The sequence below is a fragment of the Molothrus aeneus genome, chromosome 28, assembly GCF_037042795.1.
Source record: "Molothrus aeneus isolate 106 chromosome 28, BPBGC_Maene_1.0, whole genome shotgun sequence".
NCBI classification, from domain to species: domain Eukaryota; kingdom Metazoa; phylum Chordata; class Aves; order Passeriformes; family Icteridae; genus Molothrus; species Molothrus aeneus.
In genome coordinates, this window is record NC_089673.1 from 2,208,713 (window position 1) to 2,227,303 (window position 18,591).

Genomic DNA, 18,591 nt, shown 5'->3' on the forward strand with positions numbered 1-18,591 from the left:
CTGTGTGCTCACACACAAAGTGTAAATTCTCTTCATATTATGAGATCATGCACCAGAGAGTCGCCAGCATCATTAGCATAAGAACATCCCCACACCCACCTCATTAACACAATGAAGCTCCAGCTGGCCACACCCTGGAGACTGTTTTCTGTTTTCCCTCTGGTGTGCTCCAGGGAATTTGACCTCTGGGAAGCCTTATGGGCTTGTCAGGGATGAATAGTACTCTCTCTTCACACAGGCCAATTAAAGAACAGCAATGCAATTCCCTAAGTGCCTGCTAGGCTGGGTGTTTGCCTCCTACCTGCAGCTGTGGTATGAGAACCTTGTCAGGAACTCAGCTGGCATGGGAATGTCTGAAATAGTCATGTTCCAAGAGACTGGGGTCAAGCATTTGGTGCTGGGTACTCAGGGGGTCGAGAAACCTCCAGGGTGAGAAGTAACTAATGGCAACTATGGGCACATGGATACAGAGACAGTAAAGGAGTAAAGGACTCACCTACCTCATTTCAGAGCCTTTAAGTGCAGTTAAGGCCTCTGTCTTCAGCTTTAACTGAGGAACTAAGTTCAAAATCAGACAAGACATAAGTAGAGGAAAATTTATTTCCCCTGACTCCAGAAAAGGTGTCTTCTATTCAGGTACTCATCTTTGCTCCATTCATCATCAGCTGAGAGAAACAGGCACTCTCAAGCCTTAGTTCAACCCTTACAAAAAATGATCTCTTACAGATCAGGCAATACAGGCCTTACAGACACCTATTTTTCTTCTGTTGACACTCAAGATAAACTAGTCAGCTGGCTTAGACCACACACACAAAAATACACACGCTTCTCATCCTCTAGACATCTTGAGTTAGATTCACCTCCAGAGAGAGTCTGTCTGCACTGTCCAGGACCATCACACAGATGTTGGATGCGGCAGAGACATTTTCTGCAAGTCCTGTGTCCCAGGTTTTGGTGTGGTTGAGAGAAAACTGACCTGTACTTGGTTTGAGGTGGAGATGCAGCTAATGGGAACAAAGTTCTCAGCTTGAGCCTATTTGCTGACCATGAAGCCATCTCCCCACTATTTATCTGTCCTATCCATGGAAATGGTGGTAGGGTTTAGCCATGGAATGGAGGTGCTGGAGCCTCTGGGTTCACCTGTGATCGCTTAATGAAGCAAGCCATGCACACATGACCAGGAATGCAGGCCCTGCTGTGAGCTTGTCCTACCTGGGTAGTTCAGAAGGACCACCATTGGTCAGCTGCAGGATTTGTGTCTCCAGAAAGATGATTCTTGCCATTTCCTGGCACACCTGCTTTGCTTTGGGATGGGTAAGTCCCTTGGGTGACCTGATGTCCCATCACTGACTGTGGGAAGAGTCTACAGAGTCTGTTAGATCTGGTCCTGAAGATGGGTTGTACTCCTCATCTGCAGGACATGCTCTGAGACCAAGGAGTCATATCTGAGCAGAAATGTTGGAAGGCTGAGCCTGATCCCTGCTGTCTGTGGAGAACTCAGGGATGTCTTCCTCAGCTCCAAGGGACAGTGCCTGAATGGGCCCCACTTCTGTGTTTCCCACCCTCCCCTTCCTCTGGGAATAATCAGTGGTCTACTGGTGTTCCCACCTTTTCCTCCACCACCCATGGCAACACCTTTTGGTCTCAGAAACTTGAGACAAGGACACCAAAAAAGGATTACATGGAGGCTGAGGATGAGATGCACAAAGCTTTATTGTCATTGAAGTGGGAAATTAGTTCCCTTATAGAGGAGGCTACTGGTGGTGGTGGTGAGAGACCACATGCAACTGCAGCAAGTCTGGGCCCACTTTGGCACAGACACTGGAGAGCCAAAGGGACATCCATCTGCCTTCCCTACAGCAAGCAGGGGTTAGCAGATCCCCCAGAGGGGCTCTGAAAGTCTTACAGTCCAGAAGTATGGAAGACAAGAGAGAGGTGGAAGAGAAAGGCGGGGAAAGCAAACACTGGCCATGGTTTCAGAGAGCCCCACCAGCCCTCCTTCAGAAGAGCAGCATTGGTTGCTCAGCACCTCTGAATTTGATGGCCAGGAGCTCTGTCCTCAGTCCAGCATCAGCTTCTGGGTTTCTGGGGGTCCTCATGAGGGCTTTAGCATGGACGGCACCTGCTGCCACCGTAGCGGTTGGTGATGGAGGAGATGTCAAAGCCCCCAGAGTTGATGGGCACTCCTTCAGAGCTGAGGATGCTGCCAACAGCAGCAGAGGTGGAGGATCCCACCACGGTGTTCTGGGGGAAGGAGCTGAGGATGGGCCCAGGCAGGGTCACCACCACGGGCGAGGGCTGGATGAAGACGGTGGAGTCCTGGCACTGCCTGACACAGGGCTCATTGCAGCTGCTGCCCAGCGGGGTGGGGCCACAGGGCTGGCACCGGGTGTAGCAGGACATGGCTGTGGGCTGCAGATGCACCTGAGAGAGAGGGAAGGGAAGGAAGCAGAGCACAGGCACATGTGAGGAGCCATCAGCCATGAATCCATCATCCCGCTGCAAGAATTGCAATGGTACCTGCTTAAGCCAGAAGGGAGAAACTGGGCAGTGAGAGAAAGGGGTTTTCAGCCTCATCCTGACACAGTACTGCAAAGTGTTGCAATATCTCTTCAATAAAGAGCTCCCTCAGCCAAATCCTTGACACTAAGTCAGACCTTAGTTCTTCTCTGACCCCTCAGCAGCAGCAGCACTAGCACTAAAACCTCTCATAGGCTATAGGAACATGCATCTGCTTCACCAGAAAAGGACAGGGGAAAGGGCTTTGGACTTACCTGGATTCCAAGGAGAAGGAGGCAGGAGAAGTGGATGAGAGAGCATGAATTCTGGCTGGCTTTTATAGTCACTCTGAGTTGCCCCAGGCCCAAAGGTGGCTTCTATGAAAGTGATAATTTCTTAAGGTACTCATGATGTATGGAAAATATCCCAGCTAATGACATGGGCTGGGTGCTTGTTTTCCATGTTGCCGCCTTTTCATTTCCTGGCTTATTCATAGACATTTCTTCATGGAGGCTTCTTCTGAGTGCTGAGATTGAGACGCCTCAGGATTTCCAGGGCAGGAATGTGTCAGTGTCTGCAGAATCCTCTGCTCGAGTGCTGGATGGGTGCATGCAGGGAAATTAAGTTGGCATGGAGCTCACTGGTGTTGTTGCCTGTGGCCTTGTTGATTGCAAGGGGTGCAGCTGCTCCCAGGGCTTCAAACCTTGACTGGTCACCCAAAGATATGCCATGATACCATTGCAAAATGATATGCCATGTCTCTTTCCTCCATTCCTTCCAACTTGCTCCACTGTTCATTTGTGTTCAGAATCTCAGGCATTTGGGCTGCACTGTTGGGTTTCATTCTCTTGCTCCTAAAGCTCTCCTTTTGTCCTCCCAAGGAGGGAGAATCCTCAAGTCATCTGGGCAATGTCAGAGAGTGCTTGGTCACCCTCAACAATAAGAAGGGCTTCGCTATGTTTCACACCAGTGTTCCAGCCTGTGCTTGTTTTCTCTGGTCCCCTCACTGGGCAATTCAGAGAAGTGTCTGGCTCTGTTTTCCTTGCACCCTCTGGATTTGGGCTGCATGGCAAGGTTTTGGTTGTGGGGGAGCCAACACCAGATGGATTTAAGACTCATCCACCCCTGGCCAAGGCTGAGCTCATCAGCGATGGTGGAAGCAGCTCTGGGATAATGTTTGGGAAGGGAGAAAACACCTACTGTGGAAGAGCAGCCAGAAGAGAGGGGAGAGACAATGTGAGAGAAACAACCCTCAGGGAAGAGGGGAGGTAGGTGCTCCAGATGACCCCATAAAACCTCATTCTGGATCAGGCTCCTGTCAGGACCTGTGCCCACGTGAGTGACAGGCCCATGCTAGCACAGGTTTGCAAGCAGGACTTGCGAAGAACTGTAGCCCATGTGAAAAACTCACATTGGAGAAGTTTTGGGAGTCCTGTCTCCCCACAATGGCATAGGGCAAGTGTGTGAATGTTCCTTCTCCTAAGCACAAAAGAGCCACAGAGATGTGTTGAACTGACCACAACTCCAAATCCTTATCATTTGGAGAGGAGAAAATTAGCAGTGAAATTGAGCTGAAGAAGAAGGGAGCAGTGGAGGGGAAGGTGGTTTTAGATTTTAGGTTTATTTCTTGTTACCCTAAGCTGACTGGATTGCAATAAATCAAATTAATTTCTCTGATCTGAGTTGGGTTTTCCCATGAGGGTAATTGATGAGTGATCTTTCCTGTCCTTATCTAGACCCATAAGCCTCTTGTATTTTCTCTCCTCTGTCCAGCTGAGGAGAGGGAGTGATGGAACAGAGCTATCATAGAAGACTGCTGGAATCAGGTGGGTGGTCCATTGAGGTGAGATCTCCTTTTAGAGAAAGCAGAGAAGGAGAAAGGGTTTCAGACTGACCTGATTCCCAAGGAGAAGGAGGCAAGAGAAGGGGATGAGAGAGAAAAGAGCTGGGCTGGCTTTCACCATGGACCTTTACTGACTCAGGCTGCCAGAGGTATCCCTTCTGGAGGTGATCATTTTCTGACAAATTCATCTTGAATGCAAACCATCTCATTTAATGCTGTGAGCTGTGGTTTGGCATTTTAAATTGCTGTGTTTTCACTTCCTGCTTTATTTCTGGCACATTCCTCAATGAAGGAATCTTTTGCATGACAAGATGAGAGGCCCAAGCATTTCTGCATCAAAACACATCAGCGTCAGCACAGGACTCACACACTACAGGAGTCCATTAAAAGTAAATTATGTCAGTCTGGGTCACTCCACTGGGATCTTAGGAGCCTTTGTCTTAAAGAAGTGGCCTTGTTCCTGGGTTTGACTGTATCCCACCAAACACAGAGCCCAGGACAATTCAGGTGGCTGGCTTTGCCTTCTCCTGTCGTGCAGCAGGGATACAGAAAGGGGGAGAAAAGGTGGAAGGTTTTATTCAGCTGTAAGAAGGAAAGGCAAATGGCATGATAAAGGGGCTTCCATTAGGACAAAGGTGACAAAAGGAAGAGTAAGGAAAGTTGCTGCTGAATGAGACAAGGGCCCTGGTGACACAGGGTAGAGAAAAAGCTGAGGTGCTGAAGGCCTTCTTTGCCTCAGTCCTTATTAGCAAGACTGGCCTTAAGGAATACCAGATGTAGACTGGGGGTAAAGTCAGGATGGAGATCAGGGCAGTGAATCCTTAGCAAACTGCACATATTTAAGTCCTATTGGAATGTAGACACAAGTAGTGAGGGAACTGGCTCCTGTCATTGCCAGGTCACTCTTGGTTACCTTCAGCTGAGCCTGGTGACTGGATACTGGAGCAAAACAAATGCCACTTCTGTCTTCAAAAAGGGGAAAAGGAGAACCAGGGAGCTACAGCCTTCTCAGCCTCACCTTAGCCCCTTAGAAGGTGATAGAGCAGCTAGTCCTGGAAAGCTCTCCTAATCAAGGCATGCAGGGATGGGAAAGTAACCAGGAGCGGGGCAGTGTGGCTTTACTAAGGGGAAGTTATGCCTGATCTTCTTGACAAAGTGCTGTGGAGATGTGACAGAATGGTGAGGAAGAAAGAATGGTGGATCTTCTCTACCTGGAGGTAAGCAAAGCCTTTGACATTTTGTGTGGATTCCTGTAGGAGCCTCAGAGAGAAGCTGTTGATGTTGGATGAGCTGACAGTGAGACAGAATGAAAAGTGACTGGCCAGGCACAGGGATCAGTGATCAGCACCACAAAATAAAGTTGGAGACCAGTACACCCAAATGGTCAGGACTTGATGGCTCCTGTTTGTCACCTTCACTGGTGATGTGGTTGATGGGACAGAGTGGACCCTCAGCAGGTTTGCAGACAACATCAAACTGGGAAGAGAGTCAGGCCAGCATCCAGAGGGACTTCAGCAAGCAGGAGAAATGTGCTGATGGGAAACTCATGCAATTGAAAAGGGAAAGTGCATATTCCCTTGTGCCAAAGAAGTCCAACTATATCCCCAGCTCCACTGCACCAGGTGTGGCCAGGAGCTCAAGAGAGGTGACTGCTGTCCTTTATGCAGCACTGGGGGGGAGACAGCTGCAGTGGCCTCCTCTGCTGCCCTTCCTCTGTGACCATATTGGTGAAAAAAGGGATCAGTAAGATTGGGATAAGGTGAGTGGAAAATTATCTGGCCTACCAGGCCCAAAGTGTTGTGGCCATTGTTTCAAACCCCAGCTGGCAGACAACTCTGGGGTCCCTCAGGGATCAGCAGTAGGACCATTAGTGTTGCATGTTACCATGAATGTTGTGAATAGTGGGAAGGAGGACACTCTCCACAAGTTTGGAGGTGACATCGAACAACCAAGAACAGGCAGTGAACTGGCCTCTGTTGCCCAAGTTGTTCCCAGAAAATCCTGGAAACACCTGCGGAAAGGAAACAAGGAATAGAGACTAGACTCTGCAACAGGAGACTAAGCTACAAACACCTGCTGGAACATGGGGCTTTCAGCCTCCTCACTGCCATCTGCAGAAAATCCCTGGCTGCTGTTTCCAGCCCCTGAGCACAGAGACAGCTCGGGGAAACTGCTCCATCTCCTGGTTCAGGGCCCTGTTGCTGCCTCGGGCTGCAGCTGGAGCTGTGCCGGCTGATTCTTGCTGAGATGTCCTTCCTGGAGGAGGGGGAGAGTCCATTTGCCAGGACACCAAGCTGTGTCCGTGCAGAGCCCGAGTGCTTTCAGACAGCCCGAGCGGCGCCAGGGCAGGGCTCAGTCCGGGGCGGAGCTGGGGGCGATGGAGAGAGAGGAGAGAAGAGGAGGCGGCAGAGTCAGAGCAGAGAGCCGGGGCTCAGGGGCACAGCGAGGCTCGGCCGGCGGAGCGGCGGCATGCGGCGGGCTCGGGCCGCGGCGCTGGCCGCGCTGGCCGCGCTGCTCATCGGTGCGTGGGGCTGGGGCGATCCCGCAGATGCCCGGACGCTGCCGCCCTGCCGGGCTTCTTCAGAGACCTTTTCTCGAGAGCTGTTCTCCTCTTCATCCCTCCCTCTTCTCCATCCTATAGTACCGCAGAAATCTCCGGGTTATTTTCTCTACCCAACCCTGCACAAGTATTCTTTCTTTATTACTCACAAAGTCTGTCCATACCGCTTGCTAATTTCCTTCTTGTCTTTTTGTGCTTGCTCCCACATGCTCCCATTCTTCAGCGACTGCACCGATTCTTCTGTCATTCACTCATTCATCTCTCCACAAACCATTCATGGACACTTCCATTCCTGCATATCTTAACGCCCTCTGGGAACGGTTTTCCTCCTCATCTCTCTATGTTCCTGAATATCATTTTCTGCAAAAGAAAAGTGATTGTTGGTTTCTCCGTGGCAGTGGCTGTGGTCAGAGCCCAGGTACAGCAGGAGCCATTCACGGAGACCACCGAGGGCACCGGCATCAACATCACCTGCTCACATCCCCAAATCCAGACCGGTTATTGGATCCAGTGGTACCGACAGCTCCCGGGCCAAGGACCTGAACTCCTCGCACTCACTATGAAAGAGTCCAAGGAGCTGCCGGGCAGTGCAGGATGGCTGTTTGTGTCGGCAGATCGGAGTTCCAGCTCGCTGTGGCTCGCGGAGCCCCGGCGCGGGGACGCGGCCGTGTATTACTGCGCGCTGGGGGCCACGGGCAGAGGAGCCGGGGCTGCGGCCGGGCACGAACCGCCGCGGGCGGGGCCGGCCGGGGCCAGCAGGGGGCGCTGCCGCTCCGCCCGCCGGGCTCCCGGGCCGCGCCTCCGCAGCTCCTTCCTCTGCCCCGAGCCCGCAGCACCGGCCCCGCACGGCCCCGCACGGCCCCCAACACGCCTCACAACCGCCCGCAACCTGCACTCACACAGTCCCCACACACAGCCCGGCCTCTCCTGCGGCCGCTCCTTGAGAGCACCTGGGCTGGGAGCTGACAAAGCAGCTGCGCTCACAGGCACGCAGCGGCTAATTCCTGGAGTGCTGTCAGGTCAGTAGGTCAATGCATGAGAGGGGTTTGCATTGAGGTGACAAAGAAATCTCTGTCTCTGCAGAAATGTCTCTGGTCCATACTGCAAAGTGCATTCTCTCCTGGCTGTGTAAGGCAGGTGTGCTTTTAATGCCACCTGAGGATGAAATTCACCTCTCTACATTTTGTTTTCGTCCTCAGATGTCCACAAACATCCATGAATGTGCATTCAGCATCTTCCTGAAACAGTAGAACATCTGGTAGGGAGACCAATCAATTGGTTGGAGTAGAGGAGCATTTCATATCATTGAAGGGCTTGCTTATACCCAGCCTCCCCCTGAATTCGGTTTGCCCCTTTCCCTTCCCTTTAGTAACCTGTCCAGCATCCAGAGGAACAAATGCCAGGATTTAGCAGTGCTGCAAGTGTTGGAGGGAGACACTTGAATGACTGATCTCCACAGGATATTTCTCTCCAGAGACTTGCTCTAAGGACCCCATCTCCTTTGGGGACAGGAGCCTTTCAGCATCTTCAGGAACTCTTTGGGCTGAGCAAGTTCAGCTGAGACCACAGTCAGGGCATGTGAAAGGCGAGACTGTCTGCTTCTCTAAGGCTCACATCACATCCATTTTCCTTTCCAAGGGAAGAACAAGGAAAAGGGAAAGTGAGGAGCAAAGCACACAATGACACCAATGTAGCAGTAGGTGATAAGGGGAGAAAGAGAGAGCACAGAGCTCTCCAGCTTCTAATTGATAGGCCATTAGGAAACTGCTGTGAGTTGGCTCTGGCTGAGCTTTGTCAGTGACAAAAGGGACAAGAGTAACATGAGGATAATGGAGGTTTGAAGGGGTCTTGTGGGGTTAGGGAGCACCCACCAAGGAATGCTTGTGAGGCTGTTCCGCCACCAGCCATGAGGTTCTTCAAAAGCCATCAGGATTTGGAGATTAGCAATGACCCCAGAGAGTTGAGGACACCTCGGGAGGGTGAGAAACCTCAGCGGGGAAGAAGCCCCTGAATGCCCGGGCCTGGGTGTGCCGCAGAGCTGGGCATTGCAGCTGCGGAGGTGAGGACCCCACTGCGGGAACAGCCCCTTGCCATGGGAATGCTCACAATGCCAGTGGCTGAGGGAGCCTCAGGGGCTGCTGCTGGAGGAGCCAGAAACGCACAAGGAGCATTTCAGGCACTGCAAGGAGAGGTCATTGCTCTGCCTGCTCCGCCGCTGCTCCCTTTGCTCCCGCCGAGAGTCGTTTCCGGCGGCTCCGTTCTCTCGGGGCTGGGACGTCCTTTCTGCCTCTGCCTCACTCAGCAAACACTTGCTCACTCAGCACCTCGGTCTCGGCATGCGCCTCGCTTATCTCATCCTCACCGTCCTCCTGGGCCAGCTCCTGGGTAAGTCCTGGCTTTTCCCCAAGGCTCTCCTCTTCTTCTTCTTCTTCTTCTTCTGCCCAGGATATCCTCAAAAGCCTAATCAGGACCGTGGGGGAAATGCCAGTGAATGAATAGAAAAGGATAAGAAAAAACTGCTTTTGTTTGTGGTTTTGCAAGTGTTTCCTGAAGAAGCTCTTCGATTTGGAAAGGGAAAGGGAAGAGAGAGAAACCTCGGGCCCTTCTGTGTCTTTTCTCTCACCTTAAATCCATCTGCCTCTGCCTCTCTCTCCTCATCCACGTGCTGTCATCTCAGGAAATCTCAGCTGTGTCTGCAGTGCCATATTGCTCCTGTTTTAGTGTAAATTCCCACATTCTGTCTAACCTGCCCCAGGCACCTCACAGTTTTTCATACCATTCCATTATCAGGGTGTTCCATTCTGCCTCCAGGCTGACACAGCTCTGCCACAGATTCCCGTGTTCACTGGCATGGACACAAGCAGGGCTCGCTCTTTCCAAGCTCAGCTTTGTGTGTGCTCAGGAGCTTTCAGAGGTGACAGGAGTGGGGAAGCTGGATGAACCTTTCTGCTGTACCTCGCTGGGCACCTCAGGGAGCTGGAAGGCTGCTGGTTCCAGCACACACAGTTCAGGCATGGCAGGATGTTCCCCGGTCCTTTAAGCAGAGGGAGCAGGAGCAGGGACACAGCCCAGCTCTCCTTTTGGTGATGCAGAGCAGAGAGCTCCGAACTCCTGCCCAAAATCTCTCAGGACTGGGCTACAAGGCAGGGACCTTTCTCCACCAGCCTTTTCCATGCACTTCCCATTGTGTTTCCCTGTGGAACTGCTCAGCATCACTTTCTTCCAGGCACCACGGGGCAGGACACAGTCACCCAGGAAGATGGACCAGTCTTGGTGAAGCAGGGACACCCCTTCCACACCACCTGCAAATACCATACCAGTTATTTTAATGCCTTGCTGTGGTACCAGCTGAGGAAAGGCAGAGCCCCAGAGCTGATCTCCTATCAAGCAGGGGCTGGCCCCAAGCCCAGTGGCCGTTTCACCACGTACCTGAACACCACAAGCAAATCCAGTGTCCTGCAGCTGGAGGAAGTGGAGCTCTCTGACACTGCCTTGTACCTCTGTGCTGTGCAAGACACCCTGGTGCAGGGAGCTTCCTCAGCTGTGCAACAACCCAGGCCAGGGAGGGCATGTGTCAGTGCAAGGCTGAGCTTGGCAAAGGGACTCTGATCTCACCCTGATACTCAGCAGAATTTGCATCCACGAGTGTGTACAATGGTCTGGTGGTTTTTACCCCATCCATCCTAGCACTTCACTTAGGAAAATATTTTGGAGTATATTGACTTATCTCTGCATTTTGCAGTCTCTAAGTAAAAAAGAAAAATTCCCCCTGTGCTTGCCTGAGACCTTGTCCTTCCACACTCCAGCCCTGCTGCTTTTGACCCCGCATGTCCTCAGCAGAGCCCAGGGCTGCTTGTGTGTCCCTGCCTTGGTTGCTCTTGGAGCAGCCCCGTTTGCATGGACACACGTGAAGCACGGATTTGTCTGTGGCTCCACACTGGGTAGGACGGCCCTGGCTCTGTCCGCGTGTGTCCTCGATCGGGAGGGAATTTCCTGATCATGCCAGGGACACCGAGCACCGCTCTGGCCCCGAACAGCACGGAGCAGCAGCTGCCCAGGCTCACAAACAGCCTGAGAGCCGCTGAGCGGGGCCGGCAGCCGCCCGCTGCAGGTGTGTGCAGGGTGGATCGGCTGCCCAGGCGGTGTGGCTGCTGTGTGCGATGGGACACAGCTGTCCCTTGTCCCTGGCCATGCCAAAGGTCCTTGTGTCGCAGGTCGTGCAGGTGCTGTGAGAGGCGGGGGCTGAGGCCGGCCGGGGCGGAGCTGGCGGCGGCCCAGAGGAGGCGGCACGGCCGCAGCAGAGCCGGGGCTCAGGGGCACAGCGAGGCTCGGCCGGCGGAGCGGCGGCATGCGGCGGGCTCGGGCCGCGGCGCTGGCCGCGCTGGCCGCGCTGCTCATCGGTGCGTGGGGCTGGGGTGATCCCGCAGGTGCCCGGACGCTGCCGCCCTGCCGGGCTTCTGCACAGACCTTTTCTCGAGAGCTGTTCTCCTCTTCATCCCTCCCTCATCTCCATCCCATAGTCCCGCAGAAATCTCCGGGTTATTTTCTCTACCCAACCCTGCACAAGTATTCTTTCTTTATTACTCACAAAGTCTCTCCATACCACTTGCTAATTTCCTTCTTGTCTTTTTGTGCTTTCTCCCACATCCTCCCATTCTTCAGCGACTGCACCGATTCTTCTGTCATTCACTCATTCATCTCTTCACAAACCATTCATGGACACTTCCATTCCTGCATATCTTAACGCCCTATGGGAACGGTTTTCCTCCTCATCTCTCTATGTTCCTGAATATCATTTTCTGCAAAAGAAAAGTGATTGTTGGTTTCTCCATGGCAGTGGCTATGGTCAGAGCCCAGGTACAGCAGGAGCCATTCACGGAGACCACCGAGGGCACCGGCATCAACATCACCTGCTCACATCCCCAAATCCAGACCAGAGATTGGATCCAGTGGTACCGACAGCTCCCGGGCCAAGGACCTGAACTCCTCGCACTCACTATGAAAGAGTCCAAGGAGCTGCCGGGCAGTGCAGGATGGCTGTATGTGTCGGCAGATCGGAGTTCCAGCTCGCTGTGGCTCGCTGAGCCCCGGCGCGGGGACGCGGCCGTGTATTACTGCGCGCTGGGGGCCACGGGCAGAGGAGCCGGGGCTGCGGCCGGGCACGAACCGCCGCGGGCGGGGCCGGGCGGGGCCAGCAGGGGGCGCTGCCGCTCCGCCCGCCGGGCTCCCGGGCCGCGCCTCCGCAGCTCCTTCCTCTGCCCCGAGCCCGCAGCACCGGCCCCGCACGGCTCCGCACGGCCCCCAACACGCCTCACAACCGCCCGCAACCTGCACTCACACAGTCCCCACACACAGCCCGGCCTCTCCTGCGGCCGCTCCTTGAGAGCACCTGGGCTGGGAGCTGACAAAGCAGCTGCGCTCACAGGCACGCAGCGGCTAATTCCTGGAGTGCTGTCAGGTCAGTAGGTCAATGCATGAGAGGGGTTTGCATTGAGGTGACAAAGAAATCTCTGTCTCTGCAGAAATGTCTCTGGTCCATACTGCAAAGTGCATTCTCTCCTGGCTGTGTAAGGCAGGTGTGCTTTTAATGCCACCTGAGGATGAAATTCACCTCTCTACATTTTGTTTTCGTCCTCAGATGTCCACAAACATCCATGAATGTGCATTCAGCATCTTCCTGAAACAGTAGAACATCTGGTAGGGAGACCAATCAATTGGTTGGAGTAGAGGAGCATTTCATATCATTGAAGGGCTTGCTTATACCCAGCCTCCCCCTGAATTCGGTTTGCCCCTTTCCCTTCCCTTTAGTAACCTGTCCAGCATCCAGAGGAACAAATGCCAGGATTTAGCAGTGCTGCAAGTGTTGGAGGGAGACACTTGAATGACTGATCTCCACAGGATATTTCTCTCCAGAGACTTGCTCTAAGGACCCCATTTCCTTTGGGGACAGGAGCCTTTCAGCATCTTCAGGAACTCTTTGGGCTGAGCAAGTTCAGCTGAGACCACAGTCAGGGCATGTGAAAGGCGAGACTGTCTGCTTCTCTAAGGCTCACATCACATCCATTTTCCTTTCCAAGGGAAGAACAAGGAAAAGGGAAAGTGAGGAGCAAAGCACACAATGACACCAATGTAGCAGTAGGTGATAAGGGGAGAAAGAGAGAGCACAGAGCTCTCCAGCTTCTAATTGATAGGCCATTAGGAAACTGCTGTGAGTTGGCTCTGGCTGAGCTTTGTCAGTGACAAAAGGGACAAGAGTAACATGAGGATAATGGAGGTTTGAAGGGGTCTTGTGGGGTTAGGGAGCACCCACCAAGGAATGCTTGTGAGGCTGTTCCGCCTCCAGCCATGAGGTTCTTCAAAAGCCATCAGGATTTGGAGATTAGCAATGACCCCAGAGAGCTGAGGACACCTCGGGAGGGTGAGAAACCTCAGCGGGGAAGAAGCCCCTGAATGCCCGGGCCTGGGTGTGCCGCAGAGCTGGGCATTGCAGCTGCGGAGGTGAGGACCCCACTGCGGGAACAGCCCCTTGCCATGGGAATGCTCACAATGCCAGTGGCTGAGGGAGCCTCGGGGGCTGCTGCTGGAGGAGCCAGAAACGCACAAGGAGCATTTCAGGCACTGCAAGGAGAGGTCATTGCTCTGCCTGCTCCGCCGCTGCTCCCTTTGCTCCCGCCGAGAGTCGTTTCCGGCGGCTCCGTTCTCTCGGGGCTGGGACGTCCTTTCTGCCTCTGCCTCACTCAGCAAACACTTGCTCACTCAGCACCTCGGTCTCGGCATGCGCCTCGCTTATCTCATCCTCACCGTCCTCCTGGGCCAGCTCCTGGGTAAGTCCTGGCTTTTCCCCAAGGCTCTCCTCTTCTTCTTCTTCTTCTTCTTCTGCCCAGGATATCCTCAAAAGCCTAATCAGGACCGTGGGGGAAATGCCAGTGAATGAATAGAAAAGGATAAGAAAAAACTGCTTTTGTTTGTGGTTTTGCAAGTGTTTCCTGAAGAAGCTCTTCGATTTGGAAAGGGAAAGGGAAGAGAGAGAAACCTCGGGCCCTTCTGTGTCTTTTCTCTCACCTTAAATCCATCTGCCTCTGCCTCTCTCTCCTCATCCACGTGCTGTCATCTCAGGAAATCTCAGCTGTGTCTGCAGTGCCATATTGCTCCTGTTTTAGTGTAAATTCCCACATTCTGTCTAACCTGCCCCAGGCACCTCACAGTTTTTCATACCATTCCATTATCAGGGTGTTCCATTCTGCCTCCAGGCTGACACAGCTCTGCCACAGATTCCCGTGTTCACTGGCATGGACACAAGCAGGGCTCGCTCTTTCCAAGCTCAGCTTTGTGTGTGCTCAGGAGCTTTCAGAGGTGACAGGAGTGGGGAAGCTGGATGAACCTTTCTGCTGTACCTCGCTGGGCACCTCAGGGAGCTGGAAGGCTGCTGGTTCCAGCACACACAGTTCAGGCATGGCAGGATGTTCCCCGGTCCTTTAAGCAGAGGGAGCAGGAGCAGGGACACAGCCCAGCTCTCCTATTGGCGATGCAGAGCAGAGAGCTCCGAACTCCTGCCCAAAATCTCTCAGGACTGGGCTACAAGGCAGGGACCTTTCTCCACCAGCCTTTTCCATGCACTTCCCATTGTGTTTCCCTGTGGAACTGCTCAGCATCACTTTCTTCCAGGCACCACGGGGCAGGACACAGTCACCCAGGAAGATGGACCAGTCTTGGTGAAGCAGGGACACCCCTTCCACACCACCTGCAAATACCACACCAGTTATTTTAATGCCTTGCTGTGGTACCAGCTGAGGAAAGGCAGAGCCCCAGAGCTGATCTCCTATCAAGCAGGGGCTGGCCCCAAGCCCAGTGGCCGTTTCACCACGTACCTGAACACCACGGGCAAATCCAGTGTCCTGCAGCTGGAGGAAGTGGAGCTCTCTGACACTGCCTTGTACCTCTGTGCTGTGCAAGACACCCTGGTGCAGGGAGCTTCCTCAGCTGTGCAACAACCCAGGCCAGGGAGGGCATGTGTCAGTGCAAGGCTGAGCTTGGCAAAGGGACTCTGATCTCACCCTGATACTCAGCAGAATTTGCATCCACGAGTGTGTACAATGGTCTGGTGGTTTTTACCCCATCCATCCTAGCACTTCACTTAGGAAAATATTTTGGAGTATATTGACTTATCTCTGCATTTTGCAGTCTCTAAGTAAAAAAGAAAAATTCCCCCTGTGCTTGCCTGAGACCTTGTCCTTCCACACTCCAGCCCTGCTGCTTTTGACCCCGCATGTCCTCAGCAGAGCCCGGGGCTGCTTGTGTGTCCCTGCCTTGGTTGCTCTTGGAGCAGCCCCGTTTGCATGGACACACGTGAAGCACGGATTTGTCTGTGGCTCCACACCGGGTAGGACGGCCCTGGCTCTGTCCGCGTGTGTCCCCGATCGGGAGGGAATTTCCTGACCATGCCAGGGACACCGAGCACCGCTCTGGCCCCGAACAGCACGGAGCAGCAGCTGCCCAGGCTCACAAACAGCCTGAGAGCCGCTGAGCGGGGCCGGCAGCCGCCCGCTGCAGGTGTGTGCAGGGTGGATCGGCTGCCCAGGCGGTGTGGCTGCTGTGTGCGATGGGACACAGCTGTCCCTTGTCCCTGGCCATGCCAAAGGTCCTTGTGTCGCAGGTCGTGCAGGTGCTGTGAGAGGCGGGGGCTGAGGCCGGCCGGGGCGGAGCTGGCGGCGGCCCAGAGGAGGCGGCACGGCCGCAGCAGAGCCGGGGCTCGGGGGCACAGCGAGGCTCGGCCGGCGGAGCGGCGGCATGCGGCGGGCTCGGGCCGCGGCGCTGGCCGCGCTGGCCGCGCTGCTCATCGGTGCGTGGGGCTGGGGTGATCCCGCAGGTGCCCGGACGCTGCCGCCCTGCCGGGCTTCTGCACAGACCTTTTCTCGAGAGCTGTTCTCCTCTTCATCCCTCTCTCTTCTCCATCCTGAACTTCTATTCTCTTTCAAAACCCGCACAAACATTCCTTCTTTATAGCTCACGAAATCAGACCTTACCCCTGACTAATGTTCTTCTTGCCTTTTTGTGCTTTCTCTCACATCCTCCCATTCTCCAGCGACTGCACCGATCCTTCTGTCATTCACTCATTCATCTCTTCACAAACCATTCATGGACACTTCCGTTCCTACATATCTCCATGGCATCCTCTGGGAACTGTTTTCCTCCTCAGCTCTCTGTGATGAGAGAGATGTGGAGGAAAACAGTTCCCAGAGGAAGTGGGAAAGCTTGTGCAGGCTTTGTTCTGGGGATTGGCAGGCGGAGCTGGGTATCGAAAGTAGGAGTTGATGTTTGTTCTTTTTCTTTCCCTGGCAGTGGCTGCAGTCAGAGCCCAGATACAGCAGGAGCCGTTCCTGGAGACCACCGAGGGCACCAGTATCACCATCAAGTGCTCACACCCCAATATCCGGACTGGTGATTTCATCCATTTTTACCGTCGGCTGCCGGGCCAAAGCCCCGAACTCCTGGTGCTCGCTCCTAAATCGACCAAGCAGATGCGAGTCCCTAAAGGGCGTCTGTCGGTGTCGGCAGATCGGAGTTCCAGCTCGCTGTGGCTCGCGGAGCCCCGGCGCGGGGACGCGGCCGTGTATTACTGCGCGCTGGGGGCCACGGGCAGAGGAGCCGGGGCTGCGGCCGGGCACGAACCGCCGCGGGCGGGGCCGGCCGGGGCCAGCAGGGGGCGCTGCCGCTCCGCCCGCCGGGCTCCCGGGCCGCGCCTCCGCAGCTCCTTCCTCTGCCCCGAGCCCGCAGCACCGACAGCGCCAATGGCACCCAAAGGCCCACACATTCCGGGCCTGCTGGCCCTCACTGGCACTGCTATTGCTTCTCCTCACTTCCATCACATCCCTGAGACTCCCTGATGCCTTGCTGGGAATAAAGCAGCACCCAGAGTTGGAGAAGCAGTATTAAAAGATCTCCTACTGCACCTACACAAGTTCACAGTATCGCAAACACACTCTGGAACTTGCATACACCAAAGAGTAACTCATAGCTCTGCATTTACGAAGAGCTGTGTGCACACACATTTCCAAAGGATACCCAGGCACAGACATTACTCCTTCTGCCATATCCCTACTAATGTGCAAACACGCACACTCGCTCCCATTCCTGCTTCTGCACCCAAGTCTGTGCACACACATCTGCATGAACAATCCTGTCCAGAGATGTGCACACAAAAAGCACATCCCAAAACGGATCAATTCCCACACACTTACATATACACCTTCCCTTCTTCCCTCTTCAGCTCACTCTGATTGTCACTGTTTCTTGCCTCCACATGTGTCAGCATTGGACTTCTGGTTCCGACCCTGCCCTGATGAAATTGACTTCAGGAAAGTATTTGTGCCTCTCTGGACATCTTATACTCTATTCTGCCTGTCAGAACAGAAATCATGCCATTGCCTTGCCTGACTCTTTGTCCTTCCCCACAAGGTTCCAGCCCTGCTGCAGTTGCTCCCAGGTTTCCTGTGAAGAGTCCATGGCTGATTGTGTCCTTGCCTGTGCTCCAGGTTTGTGTGTGCTTGTGTTCAAGTAGAGTGTACAGGAATCCATGTTTGAGCACAAATTCGGGCATGAATCCCCCTGATGGGCAGAAGCCTCTGCGTGTGTGTCTGTGTGTCTGTGTGTCTGTGTCTGAGTCTGTGTGTGTATCTGTGTGTTACTTCACCAGTGAAATGCCTTGATCACACTGGAGATGCTCTCCACTGCTCTGCCCTGTGCATCACAGAGCAGCATTTGCCCAGATTCAGAAGGAGCCCGCAGGAGATCCTGCAGGACATTTGTCCAGGGAAGAGGGGCTGACATGCAGTTTCTGCTTCCCGGGCCCTCCTTTTCCAGCTGCTCTAAAGACAGACAGAGAGACATGCGGACAGCGGACACACAGACGGATCTCTCCAGGCCAGTGCACAGCTGCTCTCCCCTGAGATGCATCACGTTGGTTTCATGGACAGAGAGAAAGGCTGGGGCTTTATGCCCAGGTCTTGAATCTGGGAATGTGGATTACCTTCCAGTGCCCTGAAGGTAAATTCGGGAGTCCCCACATGACAGCAAAGGGACGATGTGAGGGAACAGATTATGGGAGCGAAGGAAAGCCAGGCACTGTCAATGGTGATGTCCACGATCCCAGGCCGATCGCTGCCCCCCAGGCCGGCCCCGCCGCTTGCGACGTGCAGAGAGCCGAGCGCCGCCCCGCAGGCCCCGCGCTCGCCTCGCCTCCGTTCCCTGCCAGGACTCGGCGAGAGCCCGAGCGGCAGCGGCGCAGGGCTCAGCCCCGGGGCGGAGCTGGCGGCGGCCCAGAGGAGGCGGCACGGCCGCAGCAGAGCCGGGGCTCGGGGGCACAGCGAGGCTCGGCCGGCGGAGCGGCGGCATGCGGCGGGCTCGGGCCGCGGCGCTGGCCGCGCTGGCCGCGCTGCTCATCGGTGCGTGGAGGGGGCGGTGGAGGTGGCGGAGGCCGGGGCTGGGGATGCCTGGGATGAGCATTGGGCTCGGCATTTGTCTCTGGCACTCTTGCTCCTCCGTGCTTTTTCTCTCACTGCCCGCAAGCCTCCTCTCAATGAATCTGTTTTCTCCCATCTTCCCCTGCTCTACTATTCAATTTCTTTAGTAATTCATTGATTCATTCAATCATCTACTAATCCATGCATTTCAGCCAATCTCTTTTCCTCAT

The 18,591-nt window shown here is 54.4% G+C and overlaps 2 protein-coding genes, 1 pseudogene and 3 gene segments (V, D, J or C); 5 read left to right on the top strand and 1 right to left on the bottom strand.

The window, feature by feature from the left end:
- Nucleotides 1-1,695: 1,695 nt before the first annotated feature.
- LOC136567276 (feather beta keratin-like) lies at nt 1,696-2,908 on the bottom strand (annotated as a pseudogene).
- A 3,903-nt stretch (nt 2,909-6,811) lies between these two features.
- On the top strand, nt 6,812-7,929 carry LOC136567154 (uncharacterized). The gene is made up of 2 exons (XM_066566659.1): nt 6,812-6,863; nt 7,301-7,929. Exons 1-2 carry the CDS (start codon nt 6,812-6,814, stop codon nt 7,927-7,929), a joined length of 681 nt encoding a protein of 226 aa, XP_066422756.1.
- Nucleotides 7,930-9,238: 1,309 nt separating this feature from the next.
- On the top strand, nt 9,239-11,134 carry LOC136567155 (T cell receptor alpha variable 1-2-like). The segment is given in 3 exon segments: nt 9,239-9,287; nt 10,129-10,424; nt 11,117-11,134. Coding segments are annotated over 3 exon segments (363 nt in total).
- Nucleotides 11,135-11,250: 116 nt separating this feature from the next.
- Nucleotides 11,251-12,368, top strand: LOC136567156 (uncharacterized). Its single transcript, XM_066566660.1, has 2 exons — nt 11,251-11,302; nt 11,740-12,368. Exons 1-2 carry the CDS (start codon nt 11,251-11,253, stop codon nt 12,366-12,368), a joined length of 681 nt encoding a protein of 226 aa, XP_066422757.1.
- A 1,302-nt stretch (nt 12,369-13,670) lies between these two features.
- On the top strand, nt 13,671-15,587 carry LOC136567157 (T cell receptor alpha variable 1-2-like). The segment is given in 3 exon segments: nt 13,671-13,726; nt 14,568-14,843; nt 15,565-15,587. Coding segments are annotated over 3 exon segments (348 nt in total).
- Nucleotides 15,588-15,689: 102 nt separating this feature from the next.
- LOC136567158 (probable non-functional immunoglobulin lambda variable 1-50) lies at nt 15,690-16,786 on the top strand. The segment is given in 2 exon segments: nt 15,690-15,741; nt 16,242-16,786. Coding segments are annotated over 2 exon segments (597 nt in total).
- Nucleotides 16,787-18,591: the final 1,805 nt, after the last annotated feature.

What these genes read in the sequence shown, in the direction of transcription:
- LOC136567154 (XM_066566659.1), top strand. Translation starts at nt 6,812, where the DNA reads ATGCGGCGGGCTCGGGCCGCGGCGCTGGCCGCGCTGGCCGCGCTGCTC. An exon ending in GCTGGCCGCGCTGCTCATCG is followed by an intron (nt 6,864 to 7,300) that starts GTGCGTGGGGCT and finishes TCTCCGTGGCAG; the next exon opens with TGGCTGTGGTCAGAGCCCAG.
- LOC136567156 (XM_066566660.1), top strand. Translation starts at nt 11,251, where the DNA reads ATGCGGCGGGCTCGGGCCGCGGCGCTGGCCGCGCTGGCCGCGCTGCTC. An exon ending in GCTGGCCGCGCTGCTCATCG is followed by an intron (nt 11,303 to 11,739) that starts GTGCGTGGGGCT and finishes TCTCCATGGCAG; the next exon opens with TGGCTATGGTCAGAGCCCAG.